Here is a 22137-nt window from a genome sequence, read left to right as displayed (position 1 = left end):
ACAGGTACTTTTTAATCACATGGGGACATAATTAAAGGAGGGACCGGAAGAAAATATGCGGACATGTGGACGATGAACATGCTACTTATTTAGGGTTTGATGTTGAGTTCGTAACAAAGTTAACCAGTTTAAAATAAACACCAGTTCCTCTCAGAGTCACTGGTTTGGCGACTGAAGTGAATGATGAAGAAGAAATCAAAGCACAGGTTTGTTTACGTTTTTATTTTTTAGACGCTGCAGCGTTAACCGGAAAGATCCGCTGTTTCTGAGTGAGTCCATCACCGGATTACCGTAACTATTCTGGCCCATAAGGCGTTTAGCTACTGACAAGGTGGTGATCACGAAACATTGTTGTTTATTCGTCTTGTTTTGGGGAAACTAGCACCATTTTGACCATTTTCTTCTTCTTCAGTGGAGAACCACCAGCTGGAAGGCAGTCAGCTGACTATGTGGTGGGTCAGGTCTCAGGAAGTCTGCTCCAGCAGAACTCCGCAGCCTCTGGGTCCTTGTCAGCTTTGTTCAGCTCCATCAGACCAGGAGCAGCTCCTCTGTTTCAGTCTGCACCAAAGGTACATCCGGGACCTTCTGATTGTCAGGACCAGCAGAACAGTGTGTAAATAGCCATGCAGCCCACCGTGAAGGTTTTAATAACGATGAGTCGCTGAGAGTTTGGGATAGGGTTGTTCTCAGGAGGAGAGCGTCAGGAGGGAACCCACAGCTGCAGTCTGGGGTTTTCCACTGGAGCTAAAGGATCTGGTTCAGACCTGGTCCTGCACTGGAACTGAAGCCTCCTTAGATCTACGTTTCTAAGTAGACTCTGAAATAGGGCTAGACCGATAAATCAGTTGGCCGATATTCACCGCTTTTTACACATCGTCCAATATTTATCCTTAAGCTGATTTAAAGTCAGGCACATCCTCGGGCAGCCCGGTGATTAATTCAAATGTATTTTTATGTTTTCTAGTAACATCTGCTTTATTAAGGTGTCTGACTTTAACACTGAGCAGCGCTCAAAGTTAAGATTTAACAGTTAAAAGTTCAAAAACCGGTTCGGCTTCAAAATCTTGTGCATCGACTGATGTTAGAGACATTCTAGATATCGGCCATCGGCTGACCGTGTCTCCTACATATCGACAACGGGAAACCCATATCTACTCTGGAACGTGTTGTTAAGGGTGATCACTATTCATTACTCAATGGCAGCCCGCTGAGCAGACTACAGAGAGAGAGGCGCCGCACGAGGAGGTGAAACATGAACTGAGGCAGAAGAAGAAAAAGCCGACCAGGAAGAGTTCAGAAGCTGACCGGAAGCTACAGAACAGGTCAACAGACTCTGTTTTCTACTCAAATGTAATCTTTTTATCTGTTCTTCATCACTCCTCTGCCTCCTCTTCCATCTGTTTGTTGGGTTTAGGGAGGGGGGGTTACAGGAGGCAGATGAGGAGGAGGAGGGCCAGAAGCACTCTGCTAAAAAGAAGAGAAAGTCTTCAGAGATGGGCAGAGAGAAAGACACCGAGCACTGGGTGATGAAGAGACAGAGGCTCAAGGCCCAGAAACACGAGGAAGCCTTGAAGAACAAGAGGACTGTGTTTGTTGGCAACCTGCCAATCAGCTGCTCAGAAAAGGTAACGTCTCCCACCGTCTGCTAGTGCTGTACGATACTGCAAACATGGTATCGATCCGATACCAAGCGAATACAGGGGCTAGTATTGCCGATACCAATACCGATACTTTTTACTACTAGTCGAGTACCATCTAGTTTTGTGGGATTTATTAAGATAAATAGGATCAATAAAACTCGCGTTTTCAGACAAGATTCTCATACTGATGATGTAACCCTTTTCATCATCAGTATGAGAATCTTGTCTGAAAACTCAAGTTTTATTGAGTACTTAATTATTTAGTAAGTTTTCCTTTAATAAATCATGTGTACGACGATAATAAAATACAGGGAACATTTTCAGGCAAATAAAGTTTTCATTAGGAAACTCAAAATGGTTTAAATGGTTAACAAGCTCAAGATTTTTTCCTATTTGAAATCTATAAAGCGGTGTAAAAACATTCCAAACGGCGCTCCTTTTTCGGTCTGCCATCACGCAGCCACACCGGTGCTTGCTGCCGTTCTGTAGTGGTCCAATCATGGCGCTATATAGATTTCATGGGCCAATCACAACACTAAGTAGGCGGGATGTTATTGGAAGACAAACAAACGTTTGAAACGGCTTTGGCGTCAAGTTTGGACTACTATGACTTTAGCTTTTGTTTGAGCCAAGATCAGACAGAAGTACTAACGTTTATTTAGGAGAAGGATGTGTTTTGCATCTTCTTTGACGGAGTTTGGTGGACTGCCTCGTTGACCGACATCTGTAGCGGTGAGTACGTCAGGGCTTGTCAGGCTAGAAGAAACGTAATAGATACCATCACACAGGTATCTAGTAAATACTCAATACCAACGTTAGATCGATACTATCGATATTTTAGATCGATCCGCCCAGCCCTACCGTCCACCCTCACCAGGAGCATAGATACACCGCCTGGCCAAAAAAGCCCAACTCTAACTCAGGTCTCCACCTGGATGTAACTAAGCTAATGGGTCGGCGCCTCCTATTGGATCATTACTGCAGTAAGTTATTTAACCCAACTGGTGCAACGAGCTGCTTCTCATTCCTTAAACAACCATCTGGAGAGACACGCCTGGTGGTCGTGGAGAAGATGTTGGTCTGTGTGAGAGGGGTCAGATCATCGGTCCTTGTCAGACACGTGACCTGCATGTTAACCACACCCCCTTAGCATCAGCTCAGGTCTAGGTTCAGCAACAGGATGTGCTCCAAGAATGAGGTCAGCTGACTACCTGAACATCCTGAATGACCAGTGTAGCGATTTACCAGCTACGGGACACACTCACACAGCCTCTGCTTGAACACAGCTTTGTTTACACCTGTCACGCACAGGTACCGCGTAGCTGCCACGCCGGGACGCAGGCAGGAACTCACCCAGCTCCTCCACTCTGCCTCCAGTCTCCTGTCCGCCTGCGGCGCCGTCCTTTATAATCCGCCTGTGGCTGATTTCTGATTGCTGCCCGGTGCGCGCCGGTGGGCTCCCAGCTGTGCGCACCGCCACAACCGGGTTATTCCATCTTTCCTGACGCCACAGCCATATTCCTAGGTGACAATGCCAGGATTCATCGGGCTCAGCTGGTGAGAGAGTGGCTCAGGGAGCACGAGACATCCAGACCGAGTCCAGACCTTAGCCCCAGTGAGAACCTTTGGGATGTGCTGGAGAAGCGGTGTGCAGCCGTCAGACTCTACCGTCATCAGTGCCAGGTCCTGGTGAAACATTAATGCAACATGGATGGAAATAAGTCCGGCGACGTTGGAGAAGCATCGAAACAACGCCACAGCGAATGTGCGTCTTCATCACTGTTACGACCTCAACCTGGTCTAGGATCCTGGGTGGCCTAACACAGAAACATGAATAATGAATGTTCTGACACCAAGTCACAACCAAAGAAGTAGTTTTAGTAACAGAAAGCATCCCTAAGGGAGAAAACCTGGTTAATAAAACAAAGGGAGTTTTAATCTAAGCTGCGGAAACAAAACTGAGGACTTTAATAGCTTAAAGAGCACTAGAATGAGAACTAAAGCTCTCTGGTTCCAAAAGGGAAACCAGGAACAAAAGCAGCTTGCCCGGAGGCCTTACCCAAAAGTCCACTGGTGAACTAACTCACCCACACAACCAAAAGCTCAGTCAAGAGCAAGGGACAACCAAGTCTCAAAACCTGGAGGTTTTCCCGTGCAGGTGGAAACTTAAACCATCCGGGGGCAACTATGAACTCTAAAGTTCCCAAACACAAGTCTCTCTCTCAATAATCCTCTCCTTCAGTCCTCTCCGCCATTCAGCGCAGCGCTGATTTTATCTGCTCCAGCCGGGGATTTCCTGATGCGCATCAGCTGCGCGAGTGTGGCTGGGCGCTCTCCATGGTGCTGAAACGGAGCGGAGTAGAAGCCGAGCGCTGGGGAACTCGGGGCTCGTAACAATCACAGCTAAAGGCAGCTCGATGACACATTAGAGTGTGTGAGCTTTTGTTGGCCAGACGGTGTAGTTCACCTGTTTCTGTCTCACCTCCTACACTCTTCTGTCATTCTAACAGAATCCACCAAAAACACACAAGTGTCAGAATTTCCTCACAAGACGTTCTCCGTCTTCTCAACCTTTCCTTTCGAAGGTTCTTTGGTTCTGTTGGGACAGCAGACGGGGACGTAGTGCTGTTGGGCTTTGGGCTGATCTGAAATCTTTCTTCTTCTTCCTAGACTCTCCGGGAGCTCTTCAGAGGTGGAGGAGCCATCGAATCTGTCCGTTTTCGCTCTGTGGTAAAAACAAGCAGAAGAGTGTCTCTAACCTAGGCTGCTGGCCCATCATGGCCTCCATCTGAACTTACTGGGTTTCTCTGTTTGAACTCGACAGGTCCGAGAGGATCCCACCATGACTCGCAAAGTAGCCGTTATCAAGTACGTTGTTGTTTCTGTACAAGTGGGAGGGCTAGAGGTTAGCTTCAGCACCGCTTAGGAAGCATTTCAGGTCTTAGTCCGACCCAGTTGGTGAGGGATGAGGTGATCCGTGTTTGTGCTGGAGCGGGTCAGAACTGAAGCACGCTTCTGACTGAAATGAGGATGTTATTTTATTTTCCATATGAACCGTGATGGAATGCTGGATCATCAAATCATTCATTTGATGTGGCAGACGCAGAGTTCACCCTCAGAGGCAAAGCCTGAATGCCTACGTGGTGTTCAAAGACCCTCAGGATGTGGCTAAAGCTCTGGAGAGGTAAGCTGCTCCTGACAGGAACCACAAGCACCACCGGTCCTCTCCGTCTGATGTAACCGCGTTTGCTCCGCCTGTCCTCACAGGAACGGGACGGAGATCGAGAAGGACTTCCTGATCCGGGTGGACAGGGTGGGTGCCGGCTCTGCGGTGAGTCTGACCAGCGTGACGGCGAACCCGTCGGTCCTGGGCCGTTTTTCAGTACGCTGCATACTCGTCCGGACTTGTGTACTCCTGTCCTTGTGAGAAGCCATCAGTGGTCCAATCCTAAGTATGCATCATGGCAAGTTCGCTCAAAGTTCTCAGATGTGTTCTTGCTCCGCCCATCGTATCGAGGCTGCATCCTTCTGCGGACTTGGGACAGCAACGATTCCCATAATGCATTGCGTCGCAAAACCCCCAGCGTTAGAGCAGAAAGCTAATAATAATGTTTTATATTAGAAATATAAATAAAATTATAGAGTTGTCGAGATCGATAGGTGGATTGGTGCTGCATCTGCAGTGATGCGGGTGTTGTACCGGTCTGCCGTGGTGAAGAGAGAGCTGAGTCAGAAGGAGAAGCTCTCGATTTACCGGTGGATCTACGTTCCTACCCTCACCTATGGTCATGAGCTTTGGGCAGTGACCGAAAGAACGAGATCACGGATACAAGCGGCCAAAATGAGTTTCCTCCACAGGGTGGCTGGGCTCTCCCTTAGAGATAGGGTGAGAAGCTCGGTCATCCGGGAGGGGCTCAGAGTAGACTCGCTGCTCCTCCACATCGAGAGGAGCCAGTTGAGGTGGCTCGGGCATCTGGTCAGGATGCCTCCTGGACGCCTCCCTGGTGAGGTTTTCTGGGCACGTCCAACCAGGAGGAGACCTAAAGGTAGACCCAGGACACGGTGGAGGGACGATGTCTCTCACCTGGACAGGGAACGCCTTGGGATTCCCCCAGAGGAGCTGGCCCAAGTGGCTGGGGAGAGGGAAGTCTGGGCCTCTCGACTTAGGCTGCTGCCCCCGCGACCCGACTCCGGATAAGCGGATGAAAATGGATGGATAAAGTTGCCTTTTATTGTAAATAATCGTGTGTAAACTGTAACATTTTCTGTGTTTGGGCTTTACTCTTCACAATCCTTCAAAATAAAAGCACCATAGCTCTGTTCTGATGAAAAGTAAGCTTTTTTTTTAATTCACTGAAGAGCGGAAATGCTAGTATTTTATTAGTTTTGATCAAAAGTGGGCCAAATGTAATACAAATGTTTGTTATTTAAGAACAAACTAGGCTTTTATTTTTATGTCGGGTCATTTTTTTAACTGTAGCAAGCGCTCGTCTCCAGGACGCAACAGAGTACGGTTCTGTTCCTCGAGTCCTTGCCCAGAGCCTCCTTGTCTAGTCCATAAGAACGTACGAGCATCCTCGAGTACTGACAAACGGTCCTGGACTCTCGTTTCTAACTCACCTGTTGTTCTGCAGCACGACCACAAGCGCTCCGTCTTCGTGGGGAATCTGTCGTTTGGTGAGTCTGCAGAGCCGGCGCCGACGGAGACGGACAGCTGGACGCGTGGTTCTCATTTGTCGTGTCTTTGCAGAGATGAAGGAGTTTGTGTTCCGAAGGCATTTTGAAAAGTGTGGAGCCATAGAGGGGGTGCGGCTGGTGCGGGACAAGAGCTCCGGACTAGGGAAAGGATTTGGATACGTCCTGTTTAAGGTGTTCTCCTCAGGCTCCTCCTCTAGAAGAACCACTCCCCTGAGGAAGTCCTCATGTTTGTTTTGTTTGTTACAGAGCGCCGACTCGGTGCAGCTGGCGCTGGAGCTGGACGGCTCGAAGCTAGAGGGTCGCTCCATCCGTGTGAAGAGATCGATGAAGAAGGAGAAGCAGAAGAAAGCTCTCGTGAAAGGTGCACCTCAGGAGAAGAGGTGTGGTCGAGGTTTCAGGTCTCCTAAGAGGCCCAGTGGAAACCAGAAGTCTAAGAGTCACGGCTCCTTTAAAGGAGAGGTGGCAGCGCCTAATAAAAAGATTAGTAAAAAGAAAGGACTGAAGAAGAGAGAGAAGGGGAGCAGGGCTGTTCACCTGTGAGTCTTCTGATCCCCACAGAAGATCAGTCTGAACATCTACAGCTCTGCTCTCGTCATACATGCTTGCTTCAGTAGCGCACGTCCTCTCGGAGTTTGGAGGTTTTAGTCTGAAAATGACAACACTGCAGATTGAGAATGAGGTGGGATCCACGCGTGGGGCCGGTTCCTGCTTACAGGACTCCATTTGTAAACTCTAGCCTTCAGATTCATTTTTCATGTTGAAATAAAAACTTCCTAAATTCAGTTTCCTGCCTGAGTGCTGAAACGGGAGACGAAGCGTTCCCGGTGTACTCCAGACGTGCGCTAGTGTGTGTGTAGGTCAGGAAACCTCATGCTCAACACACGAAAGGTAGCGTCTTCTACCTTCACCAGGAGCGTAAATACACCACCCGCCCAACAACGCCTCCACCTGCACTCAGCTAGGACCCTCCTGGGGGAGGAGCTACTGGCTGAGAACCTGCGTGGATGATCGGTCTGACCCCACCGTGACCTGAGCTCTGCTCCGCCGGCCTGACGGGAGAACACGCCCACCAGGTGCCATCTGATGGATCTCATCTCCAAAGAGAACATTCAGTTAAGACACGGAGGTTTTCACTTTTTATTGGTCTTTAACCAAGAGGGTCCGCTCTACATGAACCCTCTCGTTAAAACGCGTTTCCAGCTTCAACAGAAGACTCCTGATGGCATCACGCTGGTTTGGTGGACCTGGCACGGCCACGACCTCCAGCTGCACTCAGATCAGTTCGTCCATAGCTACTGGTGGAGTGAGAGGGACTGCCTTTTATCCGCTGAACACCTCAAGGGTGACAGCAGTACAAAAACACCTTAATGGGAAGTGACTGGGGCGCCGAGGTGGAGGGGCGGGGTCCAGATGAGGAGGAGGAGTGAGACGGGGCGGCTCTTCTCAGCTCCTTACTCGATGTCGTCTTCGCTCAGACTCTGTGCACTCACGATGCGCTGCAGGACAGAGCAGAAGGGTTTGTGGGTGTATCTGGACACGCTACCGCGCCGTGTTGAGGAGGTGCTCTGACCTGGCTGATGGAGGGCAGTTTGGTGAGCAGCATCTGGAAGACGGGCGGAGGAAGGGTCTGCTGCAGCACCTGCAGCAGCTGCTGGGGCTGACCACACACGGCGATGGCGTTGGTCAGGTGATCCACGCCTTTCTCATAGTCTCCTGTACCAAAACAGAAAGATGTGTCCGTGTTGCACATGAGAACTCAAACACTAGAACTACAGAGAGAGGACCCTATTGTCCAGCTGTTCCTGCAGATGTGAATAAAGAGGGCGCGCCAACTTCCTTTAACTATTCTGCTCTCGTTTACAAGCGTTCTTCCCTGATTGTTACGGTTTCAGAGAAAACCTGTCAGTCTGCAGGAGCTGTTAGGGCGGGGTTACCCTGAGCCAGTAGCTCCTCCCCCAGCTGGATCTCCTCCAGGAAGAACTTCTGCACCGCCTCGGCATCCTTCAGGTCTGGAAGCTGCACGACAACCAACAAACAAACAAGTTTACATCCTACAGACCAACCCCACCACACCGCCATTACATTATGACCACCGTCTTGTGGGGGTCACTGAGCCGCTCCCTGTTTGCGTACCCACTCACCCAACGAGCACAAACAGTAAGGAGGGTCGGCAGCTGGGTTTCAGTAGGCTCACCTTTGCCAGTCCTGCCCTCTCTTTAGCTGCCTTTTGCGTTCTTCTTCCTGTGACAAAATACAAACAAACAAACATCCCATTAAAGCGTTTCCTGTTCCAGACCATCTCCCTGCCTGTCCCTGGTTTCAGCTGCCGTTCACGGTGAGCAGCAGACCCGACTCTGGATGGACAGCGGGGTTTAGGAGGACGCCATCAACAGAACAGCAGCCCTGCCCCCACCCTGATGGACACCTACACACCTGTTCCACAGGAAGGTGTGTAGGTGTGTCAGGACAAACACTGAAGACACCATCAGCACCATCACACAGTCTGCTATGTGTAATAACACCGAATCTAAGCAGATATTACCTTCATAAGGTGTTGCTTTCCCACTGTTTGTGTGTGTGTGTGTGTGTGTGTGTGTGTGTGTGTGTGTGTGTGTGTGTGTGTGTGTGTGTGTGTGTGAGCTGTTGGTCTTCTGAGTTTTACAACATAAACATTACCTTTAAATGACCGATGGGTGCCCAGCTGGTAGAACTAATGAGTCAGTGGGCAGGGGCGTGACTAGACACCTCTGTCTGAGGCCCCAGCCCCAGATTAGAGGCGGACCGCTGGGTTTAACCCAGGATTCATGAGGCTGAGGGGGGAGGCTTTGGTTTACTGGCAGCTCCACGTGAAACGCATGACGACGTTAACGTGTTAGCACGTGAAGCTGCTACTATTTCAGGTCTTCATCCCGTTTTAAAGAGCTGGTTAGTGCGGGTCTAAGATGCGCTGGTGAGCAGGTTACATAAACGTTAAAACAGCTTAAATTTGAATGGAGTTTGGTGGGAGGGGAGAAGATACACAACCCTGAAGTGACCGGACTGAGCCGAACCGAACCGGACCTGTTCTCCGCTACCTGGCCCGAGTGGAGGAAGAGGAGGTCGACACTCACGCTCTCGCAGCCTGTTCTTGAAGCCGGGGTCACTCCGTCGTTTCCGGTCGAAGTAGACGCAGTAGCCGAGCAGCAGAGCCCCGCACACCCCCGCAGCTATCGCGCTCGTTCTCCCGCCCATCATCGCTCCGGGAAAAAAGGGCTTTTGGCGACAATTGCAGATTAATGTCGGGTATTTCGCCTCCGCCGTCGGTTTGAGTCAGGCGGCTAGCGGCGGCTGAGGGCAGGAAGGACCCGGGAGGACCCCGTTGGCCGACAGTTAGCAGCCAAGTGAAAACGCCTGAACGAAAATGCTAAAAGAAAAACTCTTTTTGGTTTGTTTTATGTTATTTTGCCATCATCGGTGCAAAAACAAACACTCAAATAAATAAATATGCACAAAAACGGGCTGTCAGAGGAGCAGGGGATTTGAACGGTTATTATTTTATTCTCCCAACTGATGCACACTGGAACATAACCAAACGCAAACAGCAGCTCTTAACATATTTCCATATCTAAGTGCAGGTTCCGGTGATAAACGGATTAAACACGTGGGTAAAGGATGCATTTAGCTAATTGTTATACAACCAAACTGCCTTCTTGGCTTTGCATAATTTAAGAAAATCCAAGCTCAGTCAGAAAAACAATAAAGATGGGTTTAATAGCGCCAAATTAGCATTCGTGTATAAAAAAACTTGGCCAGGATGAATTATATAAATGGAAACCGTGTTCCCTCACCCGGACGTGGGTCACCGGGGCCCCCCTCTGGAGCCAGGCCTGGAGGTGGGGCAAGTTGGCGAACACCTGGTGGCCGGGCTTTTACCCACAGAGCCCGGCCGGGCACAGCCCGAAGAGGAAATGTGGGTCCCCCTTCCCATGGGCTCACCACTCGTGGGAGGGGTCAAAGGGGTCAGGTGCAGTGTGTGACGGGTGGTAGTCGAGGGCGGGGACCTTGGTGGTCTGATCCTCGGCTACAGAAGCTGGCTCTTGGCACATGGAATGTCACCTCTCTGGTGGGGAAGGAGCCTGAGTTGGTGTGCGAGGTTGAGAGGTGCCGACTAGATATAGTCGGACTCACCTCAACGCATGGCTCTGGCTCTGGAACCAGTTTCCTTGGGAGGGGTTTGACTTTCTACCGCTCTGGAGTTGCTCCCCAAAATTGAAAACAGTTTTAAAAGTGAGTGTGAGGTGGACTTGAAATTAGTAGAGCTGGATGAGGCAATAAAAAAGTCGTTCACCTGGTCCTGAAGGTCTGACGTCAAACTTCTATAAACATTTTTGGGATGAAATTAAATGTTTACTTTATAATGCTATAAAGGAATGTATTAGTTCAAATGAACTAATGGTAACAATGAAACAAGGAATAATTAAATTAATACCCAAACCTGGTAAAGACAAACGATTTCTAAATCCCTTCTTATCCGGCACTCAGAGAGTACAGACGCTTTTGCTTCAGCTCCCTTATCTGCTTTTCCCCAAGGCTCTCTGTCCTGTCTGCCTACATAGCACTTCTCTGCATTTCTCCTGAAATCACTACTTCTTTTTTGGAAAATGGACTTAATTAACTGGTCATTCAACGCGATTGATAAGATTTTTTTCTACGATGAGAACGGAGAAGGGGGCTCCCACCTGTCCTCAAGGGACATTCGCAGCGGGATATGCACTCGATTCTTGGGAGGTCTGGCGAATCGTGTGCCTCTCTCAGTTGTCCATCGAGGACGTGGAAGATTTGTGGATATTCGGCCTGATGATCACTGCATTTCTTCTGATTGGAGTGGGAGGATATCTGGTTTTCTGGAAATTTGGGAAGACGGGAGCGATTGGACTGCGACCCGTACCCACAGAATGTGCCGCCCGTGCGGTGACCTCACAGACTGGGACGTTACTCGAGGTGAACCATAAGCTGGACAATGTCCTCGTGACGTTGCCTGTGTTAGTGCGCAAGATGGATGTCATCTCGGAGAGGGTCGCCGGACAGTGTGGGGATGTTTAGAACGTATAATTGGCTTCACTGGTGGATGTGAATGATCACTTAATAGACTCCAAGGCAGAGAGGAAAATTATCTCTGTCTGCCCTAAACAAAGTCTTGTTTATCCTTATCTGACGCCAAGCAGCCTCCAAAAGCTGCCATCAATATCACCCCCACGAAAGGAGGAATGCTGACAGATGCTGTGACCCGACCTCCCCCCCGCCTTCAGATTGTGGCTTCTGCTTCGAGGTCATCAACCTGCAGGAAACTCAATGTGCTCTCCGTCCCTCATCTCTCCCTCCCACCTGTTTGACTGCAGCTGTGAGCGCCGTACACTGGCAGCTCCCGTTGAGGGATTCAGGATCCTAGATTTCAAATTGCAAGAGGAATCAGACAAGGATGCAGTCTCTCCCCCCTCTTATTCATTTTAGTCACTGAGCTGCTCACTATTCATCTAAAGTCCAAGGTCTAAACATAAATGATAATTCTATCCTAGTTAGTCAACCCTGTTCTTAAAAGACAGAAATCAAATCCCAACAGCTTTAAAAACAATTAAATTATTTTCAGAGACATCAGGACTAAATCTCAATATTGATAAATGTGAACTAATAAAAATACACGAAGACCCAGAGACCTCCTTGTTTATTATCCCTGTTAAAAAAGAAGTCTGCTATCTAGGAATTTATATTACAAATGTTCCAAGTGGTAGAAACCAGAAGAACTTTCTGAACACAGTAGAAAAAAAATCTTAAACAGTTGGCTTCAGAGAGATCTGACATTAGTTGGAAGAACTCTTCTAACAAAGATGGAATCCATTTCCAGACTGATATACCAGCTCAGTCACTGGCCATATCTCCTAAAATTATTAAAGAAATAAATAAAATGAATCTTGATTTTATGTGGAAGAACAAAAATCACTACAAGTGATTTAATTCAGAATTATGAAGACGGTGGTATAAAAGCAATAGATTTTTAATTTTGAATGGAGTATTAAAAATTAAATGGCTTAAATCCTTCTTAACCAACAGAGAGGAAGTTTGGCAAACAATTCCGAAATTCATATTTGAAAAAGTTGGAGGAATGGAATTCCTATTAAGATGTGATCTTGAAATCCCGAAGTTGCCCCTCAAACTTTCCAAATTCCACAGACAAGTCCTCTTTTTTGGAAAAATGGTTTTCAAACGTAACTTCAGCCCTCATGATGTTCTGATATGGAATAACAGAACTATTTTGGATAGAACCAAAACCATATGTGTAAAAAGTTGGATGGACAGAAGAATTTGGTCAGTGACACATAATTTAGACGAAAATGGAAATATTCTTTCACTTAAAGTGACTTTACAGTCTTTTGAATTTTTATGCTCGCGATTGCCCCCTCAGGCCAAAAGCGTAACGACAGCTTCAATAGTAGGCTCGTGCACGAGGCGCGCATGCTGTACGTGCACACTCCTTAACGAAAATAACAGCTGAGACAGTTCCTTGTGTGTGTGTGTGTGTGTGTGTGTGTGTGTGTGTGTGTGTGTGTGTGTGTGTGTGTGGCCCGGAGGACAGAGGACAGGAGAACACGCAGCTAATTAATTAAATAATTAGGTTCTGTACCTTTCTCTTCAGCACAGCCGACAAAGGTTTATGATGGGTCAGTCCTCCTGCATGCTCAGATCATTCCCTTCCCTTGCTTGAAAAATTGTTCCAAAATGAGAGTTGAACCCACATCTTTTTTATCTGTGAATTCACTGCCGTTCGGCGAGTCTCAAATAAAAATTCTGGCATTTTACTATAAAAGAAATACCATTAATGTAAAAAGGAAACACTAAATGAACTATATTCACATCCAGAATCGAACCCAGGACTTCTGCACGAGAGTCCAACGTCTCACGTCTCGGTGAGCTATAGTGCCAGTGATGTCCTTTGTATCTGTATCAATCAATCAATCTGGTTTATTTATAAAGCGCTTTTCAAACAAAGTGCTTTACAAAATGACCCCAGATTCCCATAACAGGTTAAAAACATTAACAGACATATGCAAGCACACACACGCACGCGCACACACACGCACACGCACACACACACACACACACACACACACACACACACACACGAGTAAAAATTATATTTGGCTGAGTCCAGATGAGCCCAGTAAGGTAAGGCAAGGAAACGTCATCAGAGGAGCCGTCTGCCCCGGCAGCATCAGGTCTTCCACACTAAGTCAGGGCGCTCAGTGGAGGGGGAGCATAGACCCCCACCTATAGAGCACCCAGGAAGCTACAGTCGACCACCTCTCCCGGGGCAGAGGTAACATTTATATCATTGAATACAACTGAAACAACGTTCAAAGAACGGTTCGGAGTGAAAATGGCTATTTTGTTGCTAATTTGCAGGAAATATCTAGAAGAAAGTTCTACAGAAAGTAGCTAAGGGTCCAGAAATGTAGCTAGCTTTGTCACTAGGCGTTAGGAACAGCGACAAAGTGGCACTGCCTCTCTCTCTGCTGCTAAAGCTACGGATAGCAAATGCTACGGGCGATGCCTGAGCGTGAACGCGCATGAAGCAGCCTGCTCGACCCGAGCATCTCTCTTTTTCTGTCATTTTACAGAAAAACAGGCAATCACAGTAAAAATGCCAGGGCTCATTCTACAGGACCAGGGCATTGCAGGAGAACGTATGAAGAAGACATTTATTATTTCTATACATGTTTTGGCTGTCACACTTCCATAATGCCCCTTTAAGAACTTAAATCTCAAGCATCATGTTGAAATTTCTGAAAATGAATATAATAAGGTGATTAAAAATATCCCAAGTGCTCTGGTTCATCTAGCTAAAGCTTCTATCGGTTATAGATTTAACCCTAGACTCAAAATATTAGCAGCTGATGGGATAGAAATTTTCAATATAAAATGTAATAATATTTTCCTGAGAAACAAATTAAACAAAACCTTTTATCCAAAACCAATACTCCGATTCTCGTTACTACACAACTTTTCAAAAGAAGAAATAAAAATTTTGAGAACCAACTATCTAAAATTCTCTTTACCTCCAAAGTATAAAGAAGTCCATTTTAAAACCTTGAACAATATTTACCCATCTAACCATTTTATACAAACTAGATTTAAGTTCAATGTTGAAAAATGTTACTTATGCAAACAAAACGATGAATCGACCACACATCTTTTCTATGAATGTGATACAATTTTAATGTGGAATTCTCTCCAGGAATGGCTGAACTCCAATCAAATTCATATAAACAATTTCAGAGTTGACGATATCTTATTTGGCATTATACTAAAAGATTAAAATTTCTAATTAATAATCTCATAATCTTAACAAAATTTTTCATACACAAATGCCGATATCTCAAAAATCCACCTACGTGGAATTATCTCAAAAATGAACTTCAACTGCTGTTGAGATCCTTCGGTGAAATGTCCTCCCCCAGTGCCAGAAAGCTTTATAATTTCATTATGAACACTAATCTCTAACCTCTTTTTGGATGGTATACACAATAGACCTCGTTAGCTCTTAAACTTCCTCCTTGTAAAATTTTCATTTATATACACATATTTGTTTTTCATGTTTTCTTACTTGTATCCCTTCAATTTCTGTTGTTTTGTTGTTTTGTTTATTGTCTTGTTATACCAAGTTGATTAATATCTACAAAATGCAAGTTGGCATGAACACGAACTTCGGAGCTACTCTGTAATGTCATTCTGTTTACGAACTTTGAAATGTAGTCGCTTTTGTTCGTTTTTCAAATGTTCAATAAAAGTTCATTTAAAAAAACACTCTGGACTGACTCACCTGTCAACTAATCGGCCGACCACCTCAATCATCGTGCATTTTATAGAATTTCAATTTATTATTTTTGTCTAATTTAAGTTATTTCTGTGACCATTGTGGGTTTTTCTGACTGAAGAGTACCAACTATTTTGTCCACGTCTGTACTCAGACCGGGTTCTCTATGCGGTGCGTTCACCTCGGTGATGGAGATCCAGGTGGGGCTGATAAAATGGAATGAAACTGAGCCTACAAGAAAATTATGAGTATTGAAATGATTTCCATTTAGTCTCCAACACAAAATCACCAAATAATTACAGGCAATCAAGATAAGTTTAAGCTTTTTATTGTGGCAATTATTGTAGAAAATTGGGCTACATATGTTTTAGCACCTTTAATACCTTTTTAACCTTTAATAAATTATTAAGATAGTTAATTGCTGGTTCTCTGTGTTCTAATAAACAACTGATTAAAGAACATAATGTGACATAGAAGCTTTTTGAAGAAGGAACGTTTAATTTACACAAACGGAGCACTGGAATGCCCTAATTTGGGGCAGAAAAAGCAAAATACATGATTTCATCTGCAACAGTTTTACAAAATTTGTAACCTGGGGTTTTAATCAGTGCTCAATACATACAAGATAATTTAAAACACAAATGATACAAATGTTAACTATAATTAGACAGAATAATACAGTTAAAATACTGGACGCAGCTGTCTAAGGCATCTTTCATTCAATAAAAACAAAACCTAGACATGTTTTACAAAGCAGGAATGAAGCTATACATCATCACAATATATTTTACCCTTTACAAACTGTACAAAGTCCTTTCCTTCCAGGTTGCTATGCAGCTTAACCTTTTTATAATCCTACATTTATAGTTTAAAAAAGAAAGAAAAGAGAGTATTTACACATAGAAACATGAGAAACCTACATATAAATCTGCTATAAATCCAAGTGGCATTAGCATTTCGCCAGACCTGTTGGCCACCTACGCGTACCCATCTGTCAGCCATGTGAAGCAGACAGAAAATGTTGCTCAAAGTGCTTCAACAACAAGTTCTACTTGACTGCTGCTTTTTGGTCAAATGTCTGGGATAAATGCAGAGTTTGAAAGGCAGCGCCACGCACTCAACTTCCTTTGAACACAGTGAAACTGAACACAGGGCAGCCACAGAGGCCTTTGGGTGGCAGAAACCACAAAGCCTTGTTTTTATTCTACAGAATCATCTTTCCTCCGTCTCCAACAGATTAGTGAGCTGTTGGTACGAGTCAGCGGGATTTGGACAGCACAGAACACCTGATGCTGCTCGTCACAAACGCCAGCCAGGAATTAAAGCTCGGATACAGCTGGAACATAAAACAACCCTGTAGTCTTTGTGTTAAACATCTTTTGATGTGATTGTCAAGTAAGGCCTAATAGTTTACACTCCAATCATTTGTACAGCGATGCATAGCGGACACACTATTCCTCCACTTTGTGGTGAGTGAAGCAGAATAAACGTATCCTGGTGGTTAACTAGGCCAACAGAAACAAGTAGCTTATTTAAGTTCAATGCTGCATGAGAACAGAGGCTTCAAGTGAAGAAGCACAAGCAAAGGGACTGAAACCAATAATAACCATCATGGATCTCTGAAGACCAGGAGGAACAGCTGCTGTGAGCTGGCTGGTCTGAGGTCAGCCACTCGTGTGAGTGGGCTGGTCTGAGGTCAGCCACTCGTGTGAGTGGGCTGGTCTGAGGTCAGCCACTCGTGTGAGTGGGCTGGTCTGAGGTCAGCCACTCGTGTGAGTGGGCTGGTCTGAGGTCAGCCACCCGTGTGAGTGGGCTGGTCTGAGGTCAGCCACTCGTGTTAGTGGGCTGGTCTGAGGTCAGCCACCCGTGTGAGTGGGCTGGTCTGAGGTCAGCAACTCGTGTTAGTGGGCTGGTCTGAGGTCAGCCACCCGTGTGAGCTGGTCTGAGGTCAGCCACCCGTGTGAGTGGGCTGGTCTGAGGTCAGCAACTCGTGTTAGTGGGCTGGTCTGAGGTCAGCAACTCGTGTTAGTGGGCTGGTCTGAGGTCAGCAACTCGTGTGAGCTGGTCTGAGGTCAGCAACTCGTGTTAGTGGGCTGGTCTGAGGTCAGCAACTCGTGTTAGTGGGCTGGTCTGAGGTCAGCCACCTGTGTGAGCTGCAGCTGTGAGCTGCTGCTCCTAATGTCGGCTCTTAGGGCAGCACTGACTTTAGGAGCCTGTTTAGTTATCCTCTCCACGTGCTCAGACCCGTCGTAACTATGACAACTTTTCTAAAGCTATGAGGTGAAATCAGATTTGACCTCCTACTGCATGTGGTCCTGTGGAACACAAACTGCTATTCTACATTCCTGCTTTTCCATTTACAGATGTTTTTGAAAGGTATGAATAGTTTTTAACAGTATATTTTTTAAATATTACACTTTTAAAAGCAGGAGACGTAAACATCTAAAGTTTTCCAAAATACTGTCATTATTTTCCTTTTGGAAAAACTATGAAAACGAGTTTTAATTCAGTAAAAACAGCGCTGAAGAACAAATGACCTAAAAAACTGTATCAGTCTTATTGAAATGACTTAAACGGTTTTAGGTTTGTGTTTCCTCTTCTCCAGATGTTTCACAATCAGCCAAACATCTGTCGTTGGGAAGGACCGCTGTGACCCGGCACTGAGGTCTGGAGCCGTGTGTGTGTGTGTGTGTTGCTTCATTTGAAACCCTACGGGGTTTAGCTGTTGCAGCGGTTCGCTCGGCTCTCACTGGGGCTGGACGACATAGAAAAAAAGCTGATGGATAAAAATATTTATGGATATCAATAATTATTGAAAACTATATCAAACATATTTAAAGTGCAGCCCTGGCCTTTTTATGCCATTGCTTAGTGACGGAGCGAGGTGGTAGCAGCGCCGGACTCGTTTTTATGGATTCTCTGTTGTTTGTTTGCTGTCGGACTTGTAAGAATGAAACATGGCCACTCTGGTGAACGACTGCAGCCTTTCTTCTTCCACCTCTCCTTGCTGCAGCTTCTTGTTGGAGTCACACTGCTGTCTGCTTAGGTCTGGGAGGGGGGGCTTGGTGACGATGACTCTAGCATTAAGCTACCGGGCAGGCTATTACGGAAAAAGGAAACGTTATAATAAGTTTTTACTACTGGACCATGTGTGTGTTGATCCATTTAGATGGTTACTGGATTATGGTCCAGCCCCAGTTCTCACTGATGATCAAACTGGAGGAAGGCAGGTTTACATAAACATCAGCTACAGCTGCTTCCTGGAGGAGTGAGAGGAGGATTCCCTGCACGAGTCACACGTTTGCATCTCCTGCTGCTACACAGGTGTGACAGCCGCTGGAGTTTGTTTACAAGTTCTTGGTGTTTATGTGAGTTTTATAATGCTTGGTCAGGTGGTCACTCCTCATGAAGCGTTTCTGACACTGGTTGCACTCGAACCGTTTGTCTCCTGTACAAAAACAAAAACAAACCACAGGTGAGTCGTGATCTTATAGTGAAGGGGACCTCATTTAAAACAAGTTAAAGCAGGTGTCCAACTCTGGTCCTGGAGAGCTCCTATCCAACAGGTTTTAGTTGTTTCCCTGCTCTAACACATTCAGGTTTCTGCAGAGTCTGACTAACTTCTGAGCAGACCATTCAACCATTACAACCCCCCAAGGCGCTTCACAACACAATCAGTCATTCACCCATTCACACACTGGTGGGGATGAGCTACGATGTAGCCACAGCTGCCCTGGGGCGCACTGACAGAGGCGAGGTTGCCGAGCACTGGCGCCACCGGTCCCTCCGACCACCACCAGCAGGCAAGGCAGGTTAGGTGTCTTGCACAAGGACACAACAGCAACATTCTCTGGTCGGAGCTGGAATTGAACCTGCAACCTTCCGATTACTGGACAACCCGATTACTGGACAACCCGATTACTGGACAACCCGCTTTACCTGCTGAGCTACTGCTGTTCCAATCTGCATGTGTTTAGTGAATTTGGAGAAGGCTTTCGACCGCGACCCCCAGGGGTACTCCGGGTTTATGGGGTACCAGGCCCTCTGATACGGGCTGTTAGGTCCCTGTATGACCGGTGTCAGAGCTCGGTCCGCATTGCCGGCAGTAAGTCGAGCTTGTTTTACGGTGAGAGTTGGACTCCACCAAGGCTGCCCTTTGTCACCGATTCTGTTCATAACCTTTATGGACAGGATTTCTAGCTGCAGCCAAGGTGTGGAGGGCATCCGTTTTGGTGGCCTGAGGATCAGGTCTCTGCTTTTTGCAGATGATGTGGTCCTGTTGGCTTCATCAGAACGTGATCTTCAGCTTTCGCTGGAGCGGTTCGCAGCCGAGTGTGAAGCAGCTGGGATGAGAATCAGCTCCTCTAAATCTGAGACCATGGTCTTGAGTCGGAAAAGGGTAGAACGCCTTCTCCGGGTCAGGGATGAGGTCCTGCCCCAAGTGGAGGAGTTTAAGTATCTCGGGGTCTTGTTCACGAGTGAGGGAAAGCTGGAGCGTGAGATCGATAGGCGGATTGGTGCTGCATCTGCAGCGATGCGGGCGTTGTACCGGTCTGTCGTGGTGAAGAGAGAGCTGAGTCAGAAGGAGAAGCTCTCGATTTACCGGTCGATCTACGTTCCTACCCTCACCTATGGTCACGAGCTTTGGGTAGTGACCGAAAGAACGAGATCACGGATACAAGCGGCCGAAATGAGTTTTCTCTGCAGGGTGGCTGGGCTCTCCCTTAGAGATAGGGTGAGAAGCTCGGCCATCTGGGAGGGACTCGGAGTAGACCCGCTGCTGCTCCTCCACATCGAGAGGAGCCAGTTGAGGTGTGTGTGTAAGTTTCTTTACAGTTAGTTGTAATTTTTATCTATAAATATTTATTTTATCTTAGTTCTCTCTGTTTTATTTATCTTTTATGTGGTATGGATGGAGGACTATCTCGAAAACGAGATGTTTCCTCTCAAGAGTTTTTATCCTCCAAAAACATAAGTACATAAATAATATATAAAATATATATATTTTAAATAAATACCATATATAGTTGAGGAAACGTTGGTTTAAGTACCCGATAGAAAGTGATCGCTGCATAAGCATAAACCTTTGCTCCCGCGATCCCACAGTTTAATTTTAGCCTGGTTGCTAGAGTGCTCCACTGCGATGTTTCAACGCTTGTGGCGTTCTGGATCCTGAGGAATCCTATAGAAGGCTCTTCCCTTATAACGTCTGCGTCTGTTATGGCATCCTGGGGCACAACGGGTATCTACGATATTTCCTGTTTCTAATTTGGGTTTTCTGCAAATAACAATAGCCTAACTGCGGGCAACTGCCTGCCAAGATGGCGTCATTCGATGTGAACTGTTGCACAAGTGACGTCAACTCCCGGAGCTCTATAGCCATCAGTTATAACCCATACAACCTGAAGCTACCGGTGCAGTCGTATCGCTAACGTTATGAACGAACCACCGGTCCAGATTGGTGAATCTCTCCATCCCTAGTGCAGCAGGCTTTTCCACCATCTTAAATAACCGCTTTGCTCACATTACAAGTGGTCGTTGCTCTGCCTTCACTGTTCGATTCAAAATACGTTTAAACTGCAGAAATTCTAGCTCTCCTGAGGCGTTAGCTCTGCATTAGCCTGCTAGCCAATAGCTGCATGTTATGGTGTCTGAATCCCCTCCTGCCATATATTGTGTTACGGTGTTGTCGTTGCAGAAACAGAGAACTAAGACGGAGGAACTTGGTGAAAGTAAACAACACCACTGTCATGCCATTTAATAGTCTCTATCTCAGGATGACTTTTAAAGGTTGTGTCTAAAAAATGTTAAAAGAATCAGTGATGTTACAATGGGTCTTAAAGCTTAAATGGCATATTTTAGATAAAATGCTTTCTAGAGTTCTACAATCCCCCAAGGCGCTTTAATAATTAATTATATAAGTTTGTACTCAGGACAGATGGTTAGCAGCTGTTTATCTTAGGATTGGCTTCTTCTACTAAGAACTGTGTGCTTGCAGCACCTGTGTGTGTCCTGGTGTGCCTCTGCAGCTCATCACTGCGTGTGAAACGTTTCCCACAGTAAACCCAGTTGCAGGCGAAGGGTCTCTCTCCGGTGTGCAGCCGGACATGAGCTCGCAGCAGAGACGTTTTTCTGAATGTCTTCTCACAGCCGGGAACATGGCAGATGTGCTTTCTTTTGCCCACCTCTCCAGGCCTGCAGAGTAAACACACAAAAACACACTCGGCTCAGGGTAAAGCAGGAAGTTCACTACAGACAGGGTTGTTTAAGGAGATATACTAATACACAAAACTGATTAAGTTAAATAGTAAATGGCCTGTATTTTGTATAGCACCTTCCATGGGTTCTACAACCCCCCCCCCCCCCCCCAAGGGTGCTCCACAACAGTCATTCACCCATTCACACACTAGTGTAGCTACAGCTGCCCTGGGGCGCACTGAGAGGCGAGGCCTGCTGAACACTGGCGCCACCAGTCACTCCGACCAGCACCAGCAGGCAAGGTAGGTTAAGTGTCTGGACTAGGACGCGACAGCAGCATTCTCTCGTCAGAGCCGGGATCGAACATGCTGGTCCCATTACTGGACAACCCGCTCTACCTCCTGAGCTACTGGTGTACCTAGATGTATAGATGAAATGTCTCCAGAGCATGCTGTGAAAACCAAACATATCATTTTAAAAGAGGTCTTCAAAACCACATTTGCCTTGTGGTTGTTGCACCGCTAACGCTACTGGCTAATGCCGTGGGGCGGTCAATTCAAAATGCATGATGGTCTATGGAATGGGGGACAGGCTTAATGAGAATGAAAACGGATGTATTGCTTACATTACATCACAGTACAGAATAAGACTGGGCAGTACGTCAATATTTTAAAAATTTCAATATAATTTCAAACAAGATGACGTCATGTCAATATAGCTAGACAAGCCACTAGAGTAGCTGCTAACGCTAAC

At 46.4% G+C, this 22137-nt stretch overlaps 3 protein-coding genes across 4 annotated transcripts in view; 1 reads left to right on the top strand and 2 right to left on the bottom strand.

The window, feature by feature from the left end:
• Nucleotides 1-42: 42 nt before the first annotated feature.
• rbm34 (RNA binding motif protein 34) lies at nt 43-7120 on the top strand. The gene is made up of 11 exons (XM_015954504.3): nt 43-206; nt 413-569; nt 1204-1322; nt 1415-1625; nt 4311-4370; nt 4465-4508; nt 4741-4824; nt 4908-4971; nt 6275-6317; nt 6391-6509; nt 6585-7120. The coding sequence occupies exons 1-11, from the start codon at nt 181-183 to the stop codon at nt 6876-6878; spliced, it is 1221 nt and encodes a 406-aa protein (XP_015809990.3). The 5' UTR covers nt 43-180; the 3' UTR covers nt 6879-7120.
• Nucleotides 7121-7461: 341 nt separating this feature from the next.
• Nucleotides 7462-9699, bottom strand: tomm20b (translocase of outer mitochondrial membrane 20b). The gene is made up of 5 exons (XM_015954505.3): nt 9449-9699; nt 8533-8579; nt 8273-8354; nt 7909-8051; nt 7462-7834 (listed from the first exon to the last, which is right to left on the bottom strand). Exons 1-5 carry the CDS (start codon nt 9570-9572, stop codon nt 7790-7792), a joined length of 441 nt encoding a protein of 146 aa, XP_015809991.1. The 5' UTR covers nt 9573-9699; the 3' UTR covers nt 7462-7789.
• Nucleotides 9700-18317: 8618 nt separating this feature from the next.
• The window catches only part of sp2 (sp2 transcription factor), a 28719-nt gene continuing 24899 nt past the window's right edge, over nt 18318-22137 (bottom strand). For both annotated transcript variants that reach the window (XM_015954506.3, XM_015954507.3), the window contains exons 7-8: nt 21188-21381; nt 18318-18634 (exon numbers count right to left, since the gene is read on the bottom strand). In XM_015954506.3, the coding sequence (XP_015809992.1) occupies nt 18534-18634; nt 21188-21381 (295 nt within the window). In that variant the 3' untranslated portion in view covers nt 18318-18533. The remainder of the gene's footprint in view (nt 18635-21187; nt 21382-22137) is intronic.

This window comes from Nothobranchius furzeri, chromosome 7, assembly GCF_043380555.1.
Source record: "Nothobranchius furzeri strain GRZ-AD chromosome 7, NfurGRZ-RIMD1, whole genome shotgun sequence".
Lineage (NCBI taxonomy): Eukaryota > Metazoa > Chordata > Actinopteri > Cyprinodontiformes > Nothobranchiidae > Nothobranchius > Nothobranchius furzeri.
Note: the sequence above shows the minus strand (reverse complement) of the source record. Positions and strands in the feature narration are given on the sequence as shown.